The 20,579-nt window shown below is 39.8% G+C and overlaps 2 protein-coding genes across 2 annotated transcripts; both read right to left on the bottom strand.

Moving 5' to 3' along the window:
- Nucleotides 1-8,122: 8,122 nt before the first annotated feature.
- Nucleotides 8,123-11,700, bottom strand: LOC311271778 (cerebellin-1-like). Its single transcript, XM_084377619.1, has 5 exons — nt 11,628-11,700; nt 10,939-11,052; nt 9,775-9,954; nt 8,898-9,029; nt 8,123-8,571 (listed from the first exon to the last, which is right to left on the bottom strand). The coding sequence occupies exons 2-5, from the start codon at nt 11,030-11,032 to the stop codon at nt 8,270-8,272; spliced, it is 708 nt and encodes a 235-aa protein (XP_084233745.1). The 5' UTR covers nt 11,033-11,052; nt 11,628-11,700; the 3' UTR covers nt 8,123-8,269.
- A 1,432-nt stretch (nt 11,701-13,132) lies between these two features.
- tppp2 (tubulin polymerization-promoting protein family member 2) lies at nt 13,133-20,202 on the bottom strand. Its single transcript, XM_084377629.1, has 4 exons — nt 20,070-20,202; nt 18,822-19,013; nt 17,690-17,843; nt 13,133-17,200 (listed from the first exon to the last, which is right to left on the bottom strand). The coding sequence occupies exons 2-4, from the start codon at nt 19,010-19,012 to the stop codon at nt 17,009-17,011; spliced, it is 537 nt and encodes a 178-aa protein (XP_084233755.1). The 5' UTR covers nt 19,013; nt 20,070-20,202; the 3' UTR covers nt 13,133-17,008.
- Nucleotides 20,203-20,579: the final 377 nt, after the last annotated feature.

Raw genomic sequence — 20,579 nt, 5'->3', positions numbered from 1 at the left:
ATCAAGCGCCATAGACTGTCTAAATAAGGCCCTATGACTCTGTCCTCTTCCTGTACAATATATGACCATGGAGAGCAGTTTTCAGACCTCTGACATTACGATATAATAGCATATATATTTTAGCATGTCTTATACATAATAAAATTAAATATGACATCCCTCTCACTATTACTTACCTACTAGCACTGTCACTTTGGAGCACTGTAAGTATTTGCAATTTGGGTAACATACTGAAAATGATTCTGTTAAAACATATTAAAAAGTATTGATTGACACTGATAACTGACATTTAATGTAAACTGGCTTACTTGTGGATTTGTGATTCTGTTACTTGGTGTTGGTCATTTGTTTGCTTCTGACTAAATAGTTCCTTGACTAATAAGATAAACCGCAGCTCGGCGTCAGGGTTTCCAACCTGGTGAATAGGTTTCTATTGTTACACACAAATAAGGGTATTACACAAATACACACACTAATTTAGGGGCATAGTCATGGTTTATCACATTCACACAGTCTGCCCACAAGCTTACATGCTTAGGCCATGCAAACAGCGCATGTGTGTGTGAGGGTATATAAAGTTGAGCATGAGTCCTCTGAACACATGCTGAGAAACAGTTTTCTGAACCAAACCTTCGGCCTGACGAGATCACTTTGAGTGCCACATCTTCTAATCCTGAAGACTGGTAAGTTGAGCTTCAAGATAAACTTTTAAGTATTGTTCATTTTTGAAATTTCTGAAATAGTTTTAGCATTTGCCATTAATTTAATTGACAAATTAATGTTTTAATATATATGTGTTACTGGTAGTCAGTGTGATACAGTTAATTGTTGTTGACTCTTATGATGCAGGAACAGTTTTCCTGACTGCAGTGATGATGGGAAACACGATGATCTTTGCTCCACTGTGTTTGATCCTTTGCTGGATGCTGCCTGTCTACTCCATGAAGGTGAGTGCAGGATGTGACAGTTGGTGGAAAATTTTGTAAAGATTAACAAACAATGAAGGATGTTTACACAACTTTATTTGGTTTCAGTTTCTCACACAGAACTTTGAGGCAAAAACACCTAATCAGAATAAAAGTCAACTAAAATGTGCTTAAATAAATACAGCACAGCAGAAATGTCAGATAGGTCAGACAATCTTGTTACACTATACGTCTTTAAATGTTACAGTTACAGCTTAAAGTACATCTCCTGTAGGGCTGTCACTATATCAGATTTTCACTACACAATTATCGTGGCCAAACGACTTCATGATAACGTTATTATCGCGATATCTATAGACATTAGAAAGAAAATGCTAGCAATCAAATTTATCTTTAACTCTGTTTACTGTGTGTTTTGTCTCTTTTTTGGCAAATAAACTACCCTCAAAATACAAGTCTAGGGAAGTGGAGAGAATCTGAAACAATAACTTTTAAAAAAGTGTGCAGGAAGAACAATTGCACTCAATTATTAGTGAAGAGGCAACCAAATTAACTCCTTGGCATAATATCTTCGCCAGATTATTCACACGATATAATCACGTGTATTATTATCACAATATCCATATTTCATTTTTTGATATCACTTTTATAATAAAGTAAATATTAAGATATCGATCAATGATGGTCTTAAAGCAAACATTACTTAGGAACACCAACACTAATATTTGATCATGCCATTGTGCAAGTGTTAAATACGATAGCTGCCGCGCTACTTAGATACCATTTACTGAGTTTTTCAGGGTTTGCGCCAATTCAATTAGATGTGTGATGGTGGGTGTTTCCATTTTTAACAGTGTCTGTTTAAAGACCTCTCTCTTGATCTTTCTTTGTTTCCCTTTTAGATCCGTTTCAACGTCAATATACGAGATCCCAAACCAAGCATCCCGTTGAGCATGGCCGAAGATTCAATTGATGATATGTACTTTGGCTGCGACAAAGCAATGATGGAAAGAGTCAAGGAAAAATACCTTGAGAAAGAAAAGTATCAGAAACCATTTGCAGAAACCTGGAAAAAGGCAAGAGAATGCGCAAAAGGGAAATTGGAACACAGGGAGGATAAGGCTCTAACCATAGATCACTTGCAAGCAATCTGTGCTTACACAGATGACAACATTTACAAGATGTTCAATGATGCAGTCCGGACACAGGGAAGCCTCTATGATTCCTCATTTAAGTTCCACTCTTTACATTTCCTGCTGACATCTGCAATACAGATCTTGAAAAGTGATGGCTACTGTCACACTACTTACAGACGATCTGATGTCAGGTTTACTGGGAAAGTCAATGACAAAATTCGGTTTGGTTCCTTTGCCTCCAGCTCATTCAAAACAGGCTTAACAGATTTCGGTCATGTGACCTGCTTTAAAATTGAGACCTGTCTTGGTGCTCCTTTGAAAAATTATTCATTTTATGGTGAATCTGAGGCAGAAGTGCTCATCCCTCCCTATGAAGTATTCAATATAACTGAGATAATTAGTGGTCAGGATAAAATTGCCGGTCTGACTGATTGTGAAGTCATCTTTGTCTTGAAGAGTTCAGGGGGAAAGAGCAATCTAAACTGCAAAGCTGTGTGCTAATGAAAGCCCAGTGGTTCTTCTCCGACTACTGGGGAAAGAAAACATTCTTCCAACCTTTTGCATGCTCACTGTCTCGTCATAACTAAATTAATTAGATTGATATATGATACATATGACATACTGTAGTTAAACAATCTCTGCAGCCACTGACTTTATGCTTTGGCTTTGTTTACTTACGGTGTACAATTTCTGTTGTTGGAATTTCTTGGAAAAAAATGCACATTTTCCTGCTTTTGCTGAGTGAATATTTGTCATTAAACTACTTGTTGCATTCATGTTGGTTTTATGGTCTGACTCATTCCCATAATGCTTAGAAGAAGGTGGACTACTTTCACTAACGTTCAAACCTAACAGCTGGTAAACAAAAGTAGCAGCTGGTGTTAAAAGTAACAGATACTGGAAGACAATGGTTGCTTTTCAGCTTCTGTATAGAGTGACTGGTTGTTGGAGATTTTCTTGATTTTTTAAAATTAAAGGTGCGGGGCTGTACACAGAAGTCATGTGTTAGGTGGGTTGCCTTCCAGTAACTCCATAGTTGCCTTACTTACTTTATATGTTGCATCTAATTAGTTGGATAGCCACTGATAAGACATTCAAAACTTTTCTTAGTGCTGAGTGCTGCTGACATTCACAAAATAAGAAGCAAGCAAAAAAGGCTGGTAAAGGAAGAGACGTGAAACACAGGAGACACTTCTCTTCTCATATCTCAGCTTGTACAGTAGGTACTACTTCGTTGTGGCCGAGTTCACGCGTGATTCACGCACCTTTTTAGTGGCGGATCAATTGTGTTTTCATGAGAAGCGGCAATGTGCCCAAACAACCACCAGGTGGCATCTGTGAGCAGGAGGACGACAACATGCAGCAGCAGGGAGCAGTGACCATGGACGGGAATGGACAGAGTTGCCTGATTTATGTTTCTGTTCGTTGTTGCTTAAATACAAGAATGTAGCTAATAATACCTCACCCACTCCACACCTCATTCCAACTCCTTCCTTCAGTCTGTCGCTACAGGGTCCCTCTAGCAAGGACAAACTTAGTGAGTTGTTGATGATGTTGATGGCGGATGAGATGAATGATTTTTTTCACTATGAAGCCTTTTAAATTACGCACAGCCTACAGAAGTTTCAACGTCCATACAAGCATTTAAGAAATGATTCTTATCAGTTCCATAATTCAGCGAGGATTTTTACTCAACGAAAAAATGTATAAAGATCAGTTTTTAGGTTGAAGACACGACAGCAGCACGTATGTCCAGACGCTGGTGTGTCAGCTGGGGCAGCGGGTCGGTGATAACTAAGATACATGAAAACATTATGACTGGCGCTCTCCTGGTAGAGCAGCTCCCTCAGTAAGCAGAATCACCCGCTGATGCGAGTTCGTATCTCAGTTTAGGCTGTAACTTAAGTTAAAGTGTTTTCTTTTCTCATCATCATTATGATCACATATAGCTCCAAGTTTGCGCAAATAAATGAGCAAATGAGCATTAATTCTCCGCCGGCCGCGGCACCAGCTTTCCTGCTTGTGTACATAAAATACATTAAATTCTGACACCACAACTGTAGCGTACCGAATATGAATAGATGATAACCAGAAAAAAAAAAAAAAACGTTCTATTGATCTGATTCACCGGCTTCATGGACGTCGGAACTATTTTCTGAGGGGGGGAAGCACGCACTTTTATCAATGATTAAGGATTTGATTTGAAGTTATTTTATAATGGCGTGCAGTTATAGCAGAACTAGAATGGATGAACACGGCATCTTTATTGTTAAGAAAATGAAACTTTGATCACTGAATCAGGCCATTTAAGGAACATAACGGCATTATTTGTACCCTTGAATGAAAAAAAGAAAAGTCTGCGCTCCTGACTCAGGGCTTTCATGCATAAGGTCACTGTGAACGTTCATAACGGTCAAATGTGTTAGTCTCTCCTGCGTCATGGTGCGCAGCAGGTTTTCAGCCTGCGCAAGGCTGAGAAAGAGCGCTCGGATGCCGCGACAGATATTGGCAGGGCCAGGCACAGCTTAATGAGCTTCTCCACCTCTCTCGTGGTAAAGGGGGTCAGTTCCGAGGAACCCACATCCACTCGTTTCCCCTGAGCCGCCTCAAGAACTGCCTGCTCTCGCCCTGCAGCTATGCGGAGTCCTTCCTGATCAAAACGCCGCTCCGCCTCGGAGCGCACCAGGTCCATATGCACATCCCGGATGGTGCTTACTTCTCGTATCTTCCCGTGGGTAGGGAGGCTGATGGGGTGCGTGTGTTCCGACGTCTATGACCGACTTTCTTTCTTTCAGTTGTGGTGTCAGAATTTAACACAAATATTTGTGCTTTCTATTCCTTATATTTTCTACAACAGGCTTATAGAAAGAAGAACGACGCCACGTCATGTCAGACAGTTTTCTCTAGCTTTATTAAAATACATAATCAGCAGCTTCACAGTAGTCGGATATACAGAAGGTTATTTAAAGCGGACTGAGTCCCTGAAGCAGTCTCCCTGCAGGAGGAGATCCCTTGGCCAAGTGATCAATGTATTTGTTTCAGACCTCTTTGCTGTCCTCAGCGCGCGGGGGTGGGGGTGGGGGCGCTGGCGTAGCAAGCTTTTCAAAAGTGTGGGGGATGGATGTGGTCTTTCCAGTTAAGCGAACTTGTTCCAGATGCCTTAACATTTGCATTCCCCCATACTGAGGAATGTGCGTAGGGGACGAGAAGTAAGCCCCATCCAGGATGTGTCCATCCTGCATTCGGAGGTGGAGAAGCTCATTAAGCTGTCTGGCCCTGCCAATGGCCGCGTTTCCCAGATTCGTTAAGAAGCTCTTAAGTGCTAAGATCTTCTTAGGAGCGCTCTTAAGAACGCTGTGAAAGAAGGATGTGTTTCCCAGAGTCGCTCTAAGCTTAAGAAGATCTTTCAATAAGAAGGAAATGTAAGATCGATCTGACCCACTCTTAACAGCCTTCTTAGCGACCAAATGCTCAGTGATCAAGCCGCGTCAGGGAAATTTACATCCTCCACTTTTCGAAATAATAAAACAATGCTCAATGTTGAAATGCGCTCATAGCTGCGGGCCACTGGCGCAAGAAACATAGGTTAATAGAAGAAGAAGAAAAAACCTTGTTATTGAATTACACGTTTAAGTTTTCCACACACATCTGCATATGAGTTTATAGTAGGCTACTACACATAAAAATACAACAACCCTGTGGCATTTCACAGATATCAAGGAAACAGATGTAATTAAACTCAGCTGAACCTCATCCAGAGAGGCTTCACCTGCTACTCTATATAAATGCGTTGCCAAAGTCCGCGCGTGTGAGAAACGATGGCTACAATACAGCACTTTCTCGCTGCGAACCAACAGCGTCGCCGTGCGCGAAGCCAGACGGTTTACATAGCCTAATACGTGCGTCAGCACTTCTCCCCACTGGACGCGCTGTCAGACCGGGCTGTCCAGGCAAAGTACCGGCTGCCCCGTGCGGAGATCCAACGGCTGATCACTCTGGTGTCTCCACACATCCCGAGAGCAACAGCTGCAATTTTGCCCTCAGCCTCGAGGTGTAGCTCCTGGCTGCGCTGCGTTTTTACGCAGTGGGGAGCTTCCTGGAGTTTCATTTTCTTAACAATAAAGATGCCGTGTTCATCCATCTAGTTCTCTTATAACTGCACGCCATTATAAAATAACTTCAAATCAAATCCTTAATCATTGATAAAAGTGCGTGCTTCCCCCGCCCCCCCTCTCAGAAAATAGTTCCGACGTCCATGAAGCCGGTGAATCAGATCAATAGAACGTTTTTGTTTTTTTTTCTGGTTATCATCTATTCATATTCGGTACGCTACAGTTGTGGTGTCAGAATTTAATGTATTTTATGTACACAAGCAGGAAAGCTGGTGCCGCGGCCCGGCGGAGAATTAATGCTCATTTGCTCATTTATTTGCTCAAACTTGGAGCTATATGTGATCATAATGATGATGAGAAAAGAAAACACATTAACTAAGGGTAGTGCCTTTACAGAGACTCGAACTCATACTAGCAGAAGATTCTGCTTTCTGAGGGAGCTGCTCTACCAGGGGAGCTATACATCAGTCATAACTCACATCAGCGTCTGGACATACGTGCTGCTGTCGTGTCTTCAACCTAAAAGCTGATCTTTATACATTTTTTCGTTGAGTAAAAATCCTCTCTGAATTATGGAACTGATAAGAATCATTTCTTAAATGCTTGTATGGACGTTGAAACTTCTGTAGGCTGTGCGTAATTGTTTCTGCCTCCGCTTAGCCGTGGCTGCAGCGAGCGAGCGAGCGAGTAAAATCACAACCTCAGATGTCTTTAGGGTATCAGATATTTTTATCGGCTATTCTTATATTTAAGCAACATCCAGTCAGGCCGTGATATAGGCTCACGGGGGCGGACTGGGACAATAATTCAGGTCGGCAATTTTACCAGTAAACAAATGTTCCTTAAAAAACGACTGATGTCCATATTTTAGCTCTACTGTAAAACAAAGAAAGCACAAGTGATTATCCAAGGTCACCCAGATAATTGAGGTGTCCCACCGCTGTGAAACAATCAGTCTGAATCAATCTGATTCGGTTTAGCAGTCCCCCTCTCCATTCACTTTACCTGTAGCCTAAAACAGCGCCACTCTCCATTGCAGCTACATTGTGGTCAAATGTGGAATTGTCCCAAAATCGTTTCAGCTGCAATTCAGTACTATGCTTCCACCTAGTGGCTACAGTTGTCACTGACATTTCACGCGTTGCGTGAATCTCGCTCCCCGCGAGTGAAATGGCCACTTTGAAGTAGTACCTACTGTACCTCCTCGACTCCTGTCCTCGCCGCCTCTCCTTACATCTTTAACCCTAACCCACATGAGAGCGGAGGAGTTGAGGAAAAGACACAAGGACAAAGGTGTTGAGACAACAGGCATTTAACAAATTGCGACACCTCTGCCTCAGAGACCTAAATCAAAGAAACAACAATTAAGTATGACGTGTACTGTAGCACAGCTGCACTATCAGACCATTGTCCATTGCAACTCATGACGTTTGAGACATAAATAACGCCAAGGTAAAATGTCATTAGGGATACATTTACAACAGTGCCTTACAAGGTGCTACACAAACAGTGGAAGGTAAATTGCTCATTATAATGAGTTATACAACTTCTGAATTGGAGTCCTCCCTCCACCATGGTTTGACTGTTCAAGCTGGATATCACGCATCATCATCTTTTGGTCAAGGGTGCTTCAGTCAACCAATTCATAACTTTAAAATCGGGCCATCGACCGGCTCACAGTACATTTAGATCGATCCAGAGGTCCACGTGTTGGTGTAGTCGTATCTTTAACTTTAAACCTGATTTCCGATTCATATAAGTTCCTTTTTACACCCCTAGATTCTGGGTTGCCAACTGATAGTGTGGTGGCATTCGTTCAGTATTCAAGACACCACCTCACACTTTCACCATTTTTGAAACAAAAATATAATTTAGATTTCAGAAATACGTTAGTTTTTATTTGTTTTTATTAAAGCAAAATAAAGTTTAAAAAGCCCACACAGTGCAGTTACATAAATGACAAGAACATGCTTCAAAATATGTACTTTATGTTTATCCTCTCTTTCATGTGAGAATTTTAGCTTGAAGAAAAAATAGTAAACGCATGTAAGCTTTGGACAAGGCATGCATTAGACCACAATGAAATACATCGATATTAGGCCTGAGTGGGGTAAATCAAGGAGCCAGAGAAGGTGTTCAGGCCCTCAATGATCCCACATAGCTGCCTGCCGCTCAGCAGCTCTACATAGACCTGGCCTCCCTGCTGCAGGGATAGCAGTACAGTCTGGGAGCTGCTGTCCTCCGAGTCCTCTCTGTTGTCTTCCCACGTGGATGCCACCACCTCCCTGTTTTTCATGAGTTGCACTTTGTAGTACATCCTTTCTCCTTCCCCTCCCACCTTGGAGTAGATCGAGAAGGAGAAGGAATACACTCCAGAACGAGGAGCTGTGAATATACCTGGAAATAATAACATGTTTAAAAAATGAACTTGCACACGGCACCTCTGCCCTTTCACAGCCTCAAATGTCACTTTGAGGAAACAGAGAAATAATATTGTTGTTACAAAATCTGTAAGGTGACATCATTGAACAGCACAAAAGACATTCATGTGATGATAGTGTTCTGCAAATGTCTACTTGTTAAATGTCTGCCAACCAAATACTAAGGCAACTTCTCATGTGTGGTAAAGGTGCTCATCATTAGAGAGAAATCCATCCAACACATGAATGATGGTTTGACAGCACTTTTATATGGCATTAAAATAACCACTTGTGAACACTTACCCAGGGCGGGGTTGTATCCATGTCCATGGTTGAGGGTGATGACATCGTAAGGAATGGGGCTGTTCCTGGTGAAAGGCCCAATGCAGTTTGTTCTGCTGCTCACGGAGGCTGTGAACCCAATCCTCTTACCTCCTGAGACAGAGGGACAGGAGGAAAAAACACTCTCTCATGTTATTATTATCAGATGTGTAGATGTTCAAAATGTCATACTTTTTTGAGAACTTTGGGGACTTCTTTAGCCTGGTTCCAACCCACAGATCTGTTCACCAACTCAAATTGGTCTGCTGTTAGGCCCACAAACATCTATCTTTAAAAAAAAAAAATCAGCTTTACAATAAAGGCAATGAGCGCAGATGAGATATTTCTTTCACCAATGTGAACAAAGAAACAAACAAAAAAGAAAACCTAACTGCCCTTATCAACCGCAACCACAGCTTTTTGTATTGACTGGAAACGCTGTATTTTGGAGAAGTTGCTTATTTCTTCTTGGTTAGTCCAACAGAAAACAAACCTCTCTCCATCAAGAATCCTGATAGTTATAAACATAATACCAACACACATTGCAAAATTGGTCTGGCCCAGTAATGGTCCACAATACAGCACTAAAGTATGGTCCAGATGTGGTTCAGTTCTGTGAGCCAGGTTGCCCATGACATATCAAAATCTCACTGCATGACTATAGCAGGCCTATTCAGATACAGAAGTTGGGTCTGTGTCACTGGCAAAGTGCTCAGTAAAATACCAAGAGGTGAGTTTGTTTTGTCAACATCCAGTTTGCACTTCAGCAAATAGTTTTATCAAAAGCTACAATCACATCAATATAGATGTATGCAGATTGTAGTCTCTTGATTCTACCAGTGTCAATGTCCCACAGTACCTATCACTTCAACGATGCTGCCCCCAAGCTGGGACATGCTCGCCAACAGGTCCATCATTCGCGTGAAGATTTGGTCCTCCACTTCTTGGAGCTCATTGGCGGCACAGCAGCAGCCTCGCTGGTGCTTGTATGCACAGTCACAGTCCCACTGTCTGCATGGTAGCTCCCCCTCCCACGCCACTGCAAATGTGGAAGGACAGATGGGAAAACAGTGCCATGGATCATTATCTAAAAAGTGGCACACTCACAAGATGGATATATATGTGTATATGTATGAAGTAAGAGGAGATCCTGCCATAACATTTCAAGACAAACACCAAATATTAAGATTGGTTTTGAACAAACTTCATCAAATTCACATCACATCAATACATTTCATACACAGAGTTTTTGAGTTGGCGTGACGGCAAATTAACAGTGAGTGCATCAAAATAAGGTATAAATTTGCTATAATATTTCAATCCAGAATTGAATATTATAGCATACTATGACGGATACAGTATAGTATAATACAGTATAGTATAGTATATTGTGAGAGGGATGAACACAATATAATATAATGTAAAAATCTTTGTCATTTTATAATCCTTTTCTACATACAACCTATCGCACAAATAAGAATATCAGGGGCTCAGCCTTTAAAAACTTTGCACCATAAAAAAAATAAATAAACAACAATTGAAAACGTATTTATTCAACATTACTTTTAACTAACTGCCATCGTTCCTTTGTTTTAGTTGTATCTTGCACATATTTTATTGTCCTTGTATGCCTTACTTTGTTTTATTTTTTTCTTTAATCGTATTGTTCTTAGGATAGCTGTTGTTGCTACTGCCTCACTTGTTTTTTACCCATTTCTTTGCTTGTTGTTTTTATTTTCTGTTGTTCCTATATATATATATATATATATATATATATATATAATATGTTTATTGTTTACCAGTACTTTGAGCTACAATCTTGTAAAAAAGGAACCATACAAATAACATTTATTATAGAATTACCATTATCTTTTTGTCTTATCTTTTGGTCTTTTTTCTCTGATATCTTTGTCAGCTATCCACAATGTGCAGTAATACCCCTCCTAACCAACACGCCCTTGTTTACCCTCAATTATTTTTCACCATGTGAAGCGCACTCGGAACAATATACAGTTTGGTTTACCTGCTGCCTCTCGTAGGGTACTGATACTGTTTTCGGCTCTCACCCTGTGCCACAGCAGGTCCAAGATGAACAGAGTCCATGCTATAACTCTCATCTCACAACACAAGGAAATATCTGCAGACAGAGAATTTTCATAGAATGAATACTGCTTAAAGTATTTCTTGACAGTCAACTTTATTTTTTAACAACAAAGACAACGTAACATGGAATTTCATGTTTTGTAGTTATACAGTAACTCAATGACTCATCTCAGTCGAAAATGTTGCTTTTATCAAGTTATAAGTTAAAGTTGTCATTTTTGTTTTCATTTTGTTTTATCTTATTGTGTGTTCTTTGAATTCACTTAGTTAAAAAATAAACATTCCTCAATGCCATCATCTTTGCCAAGTAAAATTGACAGATATGTTTCTTGTTCTTTTAGCTTTCAATTACTCTGGCAGACAATATTTTGTGCATGTGTTACTGTGGGAAAGATTATACCTTCCATCAAAATTGACTTTTTTCCGGACAATCTGTTTCCAGCTTGGCTAAATGTTAAACAAGTTGGAAAAAAGAGGTAAATGTTGTTGTTTGCCTTGTCACTACAAGAATAACCTGCATTACTGTAACTGCCACAACAATAGCTTGTAAGAAAATTTACTTCATTTATTTAACACATTTTAGCAAAAGAAAAGAAAAAAATTACTCACAGCAGTCCAGCAGAGAATATCTTCTTCAGTCAGTATCCACTTAAAAAATCTATAGTCCAGCACAAATTGTGATAAAAAATAAAAGGTAAACACACTAATAATGAGGAGCTTGGGGTCTTGCAGTAGTATGCACAATGATGGCTTGTAATAAAGGTCCCTTTTCACATCACTTTTATTTCCAAGTGGGTGGAGAGATATCTGGCAGCTCACACACTATGAACAGCCGATTTCCTTGACTTTATTCCCCTCCCATACACACTTGCAACCCTGTGCTCCTCAGGCGAGGTGTGACCTGTGAGGGCAGGATTCAGCAGGGACCTTCCTGATAAGCTCCCCAGTGTATATCAAAATCTGCTAAAGATTGTATCTTACAGAGTTGGTTATGAGGTCGGAGGTGTCAGATTGGCTGATAGGACCGTCCGGTTTGTTGTTTATTATAAGCCTGCTGCATTGTCCCTCCGCACCTGTCTCTCTATTGATGACACTGGGTCAAAGAAGGTCCTAGTTTAGTTTAGGTTAGTGTTTCCAATAGTGTGTGTATGTAATCTGTCAATTGTGGTCGTTCCATTAGAAACCAGTTTGAAATGGAAAGTGTTGAGCTCAATATTGACACTGGTATTATTTAAGTCTTAGTTAGTCTTTATGAGCAGTAAAGACACTCAGTAGGTCATAGGAGCTGAATGATCTATTGTGTATCTTATTACCTACAATTAAGACTTTTGTAATACTGCACCATTAAGGGTGAGATCTTTGAAGCTACACATCACCGTAATATCAGCTGTCTTACTATATGTAGGTTAGTTGGTTTGAACTGTGGTTTTCTAACAGATTTTAGAAAATCACAATTTGTTGTCAACCTAGAATTGTTCTGATCATAACTGCATTCTTCTGGTTGTCCGATAATTGATTGAAGCTGCGATGGCCAACTTTTTATATTGCATATGAAATCTGAAAGGGATAATTATCACTGAACTCTACAGTTCCCCTTTGGAGCATTTTACTCACTATTTTGGTTTACCGTCAGTAACTTTAGTGTCTTGATTGACTCTTACAGCTTTTATCTTCATTGTTTCAAGATGCAGCAGACATTTGTTCTCACTGAAAAACTGGCTGTACACTACATATCCAGCACCAAACAATAGACGTATTTAGTGATTAGCCCAGCTTTTGAACATTGTGGAGAATTGAGTTTTTAATGGGGTTGTAAAAAAAAAAAAAAGACACGTTTTTTTACGTATATGTGTTAATCTTACTGCAATACTCAATGTTTTCGATGTTGTGCTGCAAAGTGCATTGACTTGACCTGTGAAACACACACGGAGAGAAAAAAGGAGAGTAAACACTGGACCTAATATTCATCAAATGGCCATAAACAGGACTCCAAATGATCATTTTGCAACAAACCTAATTCATTCATCAAATTTAGTAAGTGACATACAGTCAATGCTGTGTTTACAGCTTGTTTCAAGTGACCCAAAAAGCAGAAAGAATGACAAAAATCGTAATATCAGATAACAAGCAGCGAATACATGAAAAAGATTTATTTTCTTAAAAAAAAAAAAAGCACACACACAACAAAGCACAAATAATAACTCAAAAAGTACTACAGTTCTGCTAAACAGCATGAACTTTATTATTTTTCCATTATGTGTTAAGATCTTAGTAGAGTGAGTCATGAGTTGAGCATGGTAAAGAATACATGGTAAATTGTTGAGAATACAGGCTCTGTATTATGAAATTCAATGGCAGTGTCCACACAAAACCCAAGTGATGCTTATCAGCTCAGGCCTATAGTGCAAGATATAGAGGAGGAAAGCGATCTTTAAACATGCACCATATGATGAGCATTGTTAAAATTGAGCCATAAATGCTGCCAGTGTCACGTTACAAGGAGGGTCCAGAGTGTTTATTGTTCAACAAAGACTCTTTATGTTGGGAAATAGTATCCTTGACATTTCTGGTAATCAGCAGGGTTTTGATGAGGGTTGTTATCTTTAACCTTCATGGTTTCAATAGTTATTTATTGAGAACATAATATTTGGGAAACTTTTATTTTCTAATACTGCAAATCCATCTCCTGTCTGTTAAAGCTAACACCTGGGGCTTAAAGTTGTTTTTTAGAAGATTACAATGTATACTCTCTTATTTTCTTTTGTTGTGATGTTACACTGCAGCATCCCATACAGGTCAGGGAAATGGAAAGTAAATGAAGTACAACATCATTTATATTCATGGAAGAACATTATGTTGGTGCATTTTCATGCATCTATTTAAATTTTTACTTTCACTCCCCTCAAAATGCATTTTCAGATGAATAGGACATACAAATGACTTAACCTGTAATTAAATAAAAAAAAGTAATAAAGCAACGTGAAACATTATATAAGGATTAGGAATCACAGCATAAAATTGTCAGCAAGGGAGAAATAAGGTATAAAGAAGATGTAAAAGTATTCTGTACTGTAGCTTCAGTGTTCACAGCTCAGGCTCAGTAAGCCAAACAAAAAGGACCCCACACAAGATTTGAAGTAATTTAAACAATATTTTATTAGAAACTGAGCCAAAAGCAACTTAATAAATGAATCTGTAGTCTGTGACTCTGTAATATTTGCAGTGATAAATGTACTGTTTGTGTGGTTTTGCGGAGGCAAAACAAAGAGGAAAACCAGACCAGAAGGTTAGATGATAATGAGGAAAGACAGAGATACAGAATGAGAAACCAGCCTCAGGCAATGTCCACACTTATACTGATATTTTGTAAAACAGACATTTTCCTCTAGGATTTGGCCCCTCGTCTATGCACAGATGGCAATTTAGGTCACAAAAAACAGAGATTTTTTTTAAAACACCTTGCAAAGTGCATTTATTTTCAACTCTGGTTTCTGCCTATCTATGTGTACATCGATCGAACCAGCGATCTTCCGATAACAATACGCTGGCTCTACCCTCTGATCCACAGCCGCCGAAGTATCAGTAAAGTTGACTTCATCTCTACCTACAGGCCTGGCATGCCTGTTCCAACGTTTTTGCAGTCCCGTGTGTACAGAGCGTCAAGTGGACAGGATTTTTTTTTTTAAACAGAGTGGAAAAAATGTCAGTTTAGAAAAATATCTGTTTAAGTGTGGACAAGGCCTAAATTACATAGACACAGCCTGCCCAGGTGCAAGACAACCAAGCAACCGGGGTGCAAACAGAAGAAAAGACAGCAGGAGGAGCACAAGCAGAGTCTAAGGCTGTCACATCTCACCCTCTCAAGAACTGGGTCCTACCTGTATTTATAAACAGAACAAAATTACAATTCATCATTTAGCCTGTCCTACCTAAGGCAAAGCCTCTGATCACACTAGATTTTAATTCAGCAAATTAAGCTATAAAATATTGCCTCCCGTACATAAGCCATAAGAAAAAACGTGCCCTCACATACTGTACATGTCAAAATGTTGTAACGCCCAAATGGAAACTGGGGTTTCTTTGTCAATGAAGAGAAGGTTAAGCTGATATAAGTTAAACTTTTGGCAGTAATACAGCTCCAGCCCCTAACTCAGGCCCTAACTCAGAGCTGAAAATGATTATCAGGATGAGGTGCAGAAAGCACTGGCTTGGCACACAAAACCATGATAACAAACTAGAGACGAGCTGTAGCTGGCCTCAGCCTTCAACAAATCCTTTAAGCATCAGGTGCACGTCTGGCCCATTACATGTATCTGCTCCTGCTCAAATAAAGACAAAAAAGTGTTGGGATCTTGTCACTGAATTTTGATAATAACCTTAAATTAGTGCTTACTGTATGTTGAACCTAGAATAAGTTTAACCAGAACCCGCACTTTCCCCTCCTTAACCAAGTGCAGTTTGTCCTGTTCCAACCTCTTTTTTGATCCTCTCCTTTTTGAATTTCATCTTTTCCAATTCCAGTTGTATTTCAGGTTTTTTTGGTTGTTTCAGTTTATCATACTCCAGTTTCTTTAATATTGAAGAGACCCAATGGAGAGGGGGTGGGATTAGATAAGTTTGCACTTCTTCCCACTCCTTTTCGAACATGTCATTACAATTGCCTGTTTTCATATGCACTGTTCTTTTGTTGGTTTGTTTATAGACTAAAAAAACACATAAATAAACATCTACATGTTTAAAATAAAAATTTCAAATAAATCAATCAATCAAAAGTCTCGATGTCATAATGGTTAGCTATTTTCAACAGCTGATCTTTAGTACACGGACTGAGGAAGTGATCAAAGGGAGAGTGAAGAAACTCATCCACAACAGAAACCATTGTCGAAACCCTAACTTAAGGTATTCGAATTGAGCAAACACAAAAGTTAACAACCCACATCCAAAATGTATCAAGTAACTTTGTGTAAACCAAGGTGAAGAAAAAGCCAAAACACAATCATAAGAGTCCCCTTAGATGTGGCCTTACCTCAAAGAGAGACTCAACCCTAATCTTCAGGCAGTCACATGTGGAGGGTCCTTATGCTCGCTAAACCAGCATCCTTTTCACAGAGATGCTGTTCACCACCATCCTAGAATTCAGGACTTACAGGAGAAAACTCCTTTAAGCAATGGCTATCCACTCCCTGCCTACACAAGAGTAAACCAGTAGGTCAAAATAACAGGGACAACTTATGCTCTTTAAACCCCAGTAACAAGTCAGAGAGGCAACCTGGGTACTTACGCACAAGTATTGAGCCTAGTTGAAGTTCAAAAGCAGAGCAAGCCTACATTTATTTACTTATTCCATGTTCTTCACTGCATGTTACATTTGTCATACAATATATATTTAATGTAATGATATGAATAGTTTCCATGACAGCAATTATAGCTGGCACTGATTGGTCATGTAGCAAAAGGCACTGAAATGTATAGTGATAAGCTTAGCAAGTGAAGTAGTAACTCATTTCTTAAAGCCATTGCATCGAGGCAGCACATTACTGTATATCAGAGCATTCACGCTAGCGGCTACATCGATAGTAAGGCACACTGTTAATCTATAGTACAGAGCAGAGTTAGTTTCTTTAAAGCATGCTTGGCTACACTTTTTTCTTTTGGTCCCTGTAAAATCACAGAAAATATACAGAGCAGTATGAGTTGTTCGTGCTACGACCCTTTTAACCCATTTCTATACTCACTGCAGCTAAGTATGTTCATTATCTTTTGGATTACTTTCAGCTGTCACTTATGAAAACCTTGAAACTCCAATTCAATATGTTTTTTTCATTAATCCATTAAATAAAAGTATGGTGTACGCTAGGCCCACACCAAATATACAGTATATTTGTTTTGTCTCCAAAAATAGTAGCCAATGAATTTATGTTGGTTTTTCTTAAAAACCTTGATTCAAATTATTGACGAAACAAAGTTTTCATAATCTGTCAGCAGAATTACTACGCTTCTTTCACTTTTTCCTCGTAGGTGCCACTGCCCTTGTAAGCTGACACGTAGCCACTCGTGTCCGGGATGTCCTCGCGCCCGGACTTTCCTTTTCCTTTGCCTGACCCGTCGAAACGCTCCTTGTGTGATCCCGTGTACTTGGTGGTGTCGGTCAGTCTGTCCACCGCTGCTGCCTTTGCCACTTTCTAAAAACAACAGAAAATCAAATTGACTGTGAACAAACACATGTTTACATTTTGTCCCCTCTACTATATTTGATAATTACTTCATTATTTATTTTTCCCAGCACTGCTATGGATTATCTCAGTAAAATAACATATTCATACTAATTAAATGTCTGTTTAAAAGCCACTGTGTGTTAGAGTTTAAATTTCTTTGGCACCATCCAGTGTTAGGACAGAGAATAACACTGTGCAGCCCACTAACAGTCACATTTTCAATTTGGAGCTAAACAACTGCACATTAACAAGATTTAGCAGATAAAACAAAATTATTTTTATCCTTTCAGGGTCTTAACCGGGTATTCTTAACATTAAACCCGAGCTTATTAAATTTTAAACATAATAACTCAGTTGTATGTTGATGGGTCAGTCAGAGGGATCCGTCAGTGCAGTCTCTGCCAGTTCTGGGCTTCATGGTGAGTGAATTGTGCTTATAACTGGTGAAATACTCACAGTGACTCCCATGTTGGCAGGCTCCTTACCAACAATGAGACCATAGAGCTGCTGAAGCGCCTCCTCTTTGCTTTTGCCTTTAAAACGTTTGGGAGCCAACTCCGTCAGGGCCTGGTTGAACTGCTCAAATGTGATTACACGAGCTGACTTAGCCCTGAGGAAACACACACACAGCGTCCAGACTGACATATCAGTGGTTGTTCATGATTTTTCTTCGAGCACCACCATGAGGTTAACAGGTTTTCAGTGAAATGCCTTGACCATATTGGATGGACTGCCATGATGTGTGGTACATACATGTGATGACCTGGGTGATTCCTTGACTAATTTGTTCAATCTTTGCATTTATCACCAGATACCTGCAAAACTAATGACTTTTCCAGCAGCCTTAGTCTCAGTAAAGTTGTACTTTACTTCACTTAGTGCTAATAAAGGTTGTCAAATGGTCTTTTTCTTTTCTTCTCTTTTCTTTACTTTTTGTCGTGGTATCAAACAGCCCAGTCACCAGAATATTATGTTAGCAGTTAACGTTTCTGCAAACCACAGTAACTTCCGAGGTTAACATGTGTACCAAACGTGGCATATCACTTTCACATTATATGCTTACTAGCCGCCTGTCGCAGGAGAAGGAGAGGAGAAGATGGTGGCGTTACAAGCCAACAAGGCTGCCAAACAAGGCTGGAGTTTGAGTCACACCACTGGATATCTTTCAGAACACCTGGAGACACTCCCAACTGGTTTTGTTGTGAAAAAAGCGGCTTTTCTCACAGGAAGTTGGACCATTGGCATCCTTTAGCATTGTGACCAAAACAGGTATTTTAAGCAAAACCATAAGCACAGAGTTGTGACAAAACAGAGATAGAAAATTCAACCTAAACAAACGGAATGTTGCAATATAAAGAAACATTTAGTTTTAACTTATCTGTGGTTCTGCAGAAATGTTCTTGGTTAACATTTATTCTGGTGATTGGGTTGTATTGAAAGATGTATCGATTATTGTTTTTTTTAGACTTGTGGTTTAAGTTTAAAATTCTGGTACACAGACTAACCAAAAAATGTGAGAAACACTGAGTTTACAGCTTTTCTTGGCTATCTGTTACACTGTGGCAATATTGCCTGAATGAAATCTTACTTGACTTTGGTGAAAACTATGTCAACATCCGTAGTGGTGACGTTCTTGCCGTCGATGATGTGGCATTCCTTGCAGATCTTAGCAAAGTTCTTGCCGTTCATCTCCTTGCCTGTGGCCTTGGTGTCGCCATGGATCGCAAACTTCTTGAAGGAGGCCTCCACCTCTGCTACAGACACTGAGCCCTCGGCCATACTGACAGAGACACGGTACACATGCATGTCTGGTCAGTGTGCAGGCAAACATTCAGATACTGTTGACACATGGTCACACAACTGATTATGTTCAACATATCAGATTATTAGGAGCATATGACTGCATTGTCCAAAGCCTAAAATAGCCCTTCAAACAGTGATGACAAAACATACTTAAGTTGGTTGACGTTCATTTACTTTTCCCCATGTGTAAAAGTAAAGAGCTCACATAAATTCATAATGACTCTATTAGCTGATTGGAAAACGGCACTGCCAAGGAACGCTGCCATCACGGTCAGTCTAAGTGCACATTTTTTCTCTACCACACACACACACACACACACACACTTTCACATCCATCATTATGTTAATGTTACTCAAGCTGCTCTCGCGCCAATTTAATTCAATCAGCTCAATTTCCAAATGGCTGCTCTGCTGTTCAATCTCAAGCGAATGACCAAACATGCTCCTTCTCTTTCTCTTCTCCTCTTCCTACACCCAATCTCTCTCTCTCTCCCACACACACACACACACACACACACACACATACACACACACACACACACTTCTCCATCACTTTATATGTAAAAATGTACATTCAGTTATGATTTATGAATTGAAATTTTAAGAAAAAGATTTAAAGGAAGACAATAATTTCATAATTGAAATTAGGTTTTTTTTATCAGAAGAAGCAGAAATATCTGCATCTACATGCAGTTTTCATGCATGTTTAAAGTAGCAGCTTGACATTAAGGCGTTAAACCACAAAAACAAATGGCAAACAAACACAGTATGTAAATAACACTGTGGGCCCAATGTGGCTACGTGCACTTTTGGCAACAATAATGGATCTGTTTAAGAAAATCTAATATTAAAATGTGCTCCACATAAATATTAGAAATTACTCTCGCTATACTGGAGCATGAAATAAGAAAACATCTAGCCGTGGCAACTGTTAAATATCCTGCCTGAAGACGGGATATTTCCATTGCCCTGATGTTGTAACAGATACCTGGGCATGGTACAGCGATGCTGAAAAAGAGAGAGTAACGTGTACCTGCTGCCGTAAACGGAAGGATGCTGTGTAAATATTCAGGGAAATCCTGATTTGCGTACGGCTGCTCAACCTCTTCGTCCTTCTCCTCCTCTTTCCTCTTTCTCCTCTGCCTCTCCTCCTTCCTGCCACTCCCAGGCTTTCTCACAATGACGACAGAGATGGAGAGATACAGAGAGGCTGGAGGAGAGAGGGATGGAGGGAGGGAGGGAGGGAGCGAGGGAGGGGGAGGGAGGGAGAGAGTACCAGCCAGTACAGTCAATGACATCATGGGCACTCAGCCTCTCTTGTGTCTATTCAGTCTCATCAGCTCCTCGCCTCTGTGTGCAGACTTGCTTCTGTGGAAAGATTTATCATGTTAGGTTTATTTAATTTTATTTCAATTCCTTATTCTTCTCATTTGTGTTCCATGTCTTCTGATATTTCTTTTGTAACCCATGTTTTGGAGCACATAGATTAGACATAAGATTATTACTCTTACTCATTCTCCCTAGATCTTACTGTTCTTACTGT

The sequence above is a fragment of the Pagrus pagrus genome (assembly GCF_965226575.1).
Source record: "Pagrus pagrus genome assembly, chromosome: 2".
Classification (NCBI taxonomy): Eukaryota; Metazoa; Chordata; class Actinopteri; order Spariformes; family Sparidae; genus Pagrus; species Pagrus pagrus.
Note: the sequence above shows the minus strand (reverse complement) of the source record. Positions and strands in the feature narration are given on the sequence as shown.

Excerpts from the sequence above, each read along its gene's own strand:
- tppp2 (XM_084377629.1), bottom strand. The coding sequence starts at position 19,012 with ATGGCCGAGGGCTCAGTGTCTGTAGCAGAGGTGGAGGCCTCCTTCAAG. Across the intron at positions 17,844-18,821 it reads ATAGTTTTCACCAAAGTCAA|GGCTAAGTCAGCTCGTGTAA; the intron begins GTAAGATTTCAT and ends GTGTTTCCTCAG. Across the intron at positions 17,201-17,689 it reads CTGCCAACATGGGAGTCACT|AAAGTGGCAAAGGCAGCAGC; the intron begins GTGAGTATTTCA and ends TGTTGTTTTTAG.
- LOC311271778 (XM_084377619.1), bottom strand. The coding sequence starts at position 11,032 with ATGAGAGTTATAGCATGGACTCTGTTCATCTTGGACCTGCTGTGGCAC. Across the intron at positions 9,955-10,938 it reads TACCCTACGAGAGGCAGCAG|TGGCGTGGGAGGGGGAGCTA; the intron begins GTAAACCAAACT and ends CCACATTTGCAG. Across the intron at positions 8,572-8,897 it reads TGGATACAACCCCGCCCTGG|GTATATTCACAGCTCCTCGT; the intron begins GTAAGTGTTCAC and ends TATTATTTCCAG.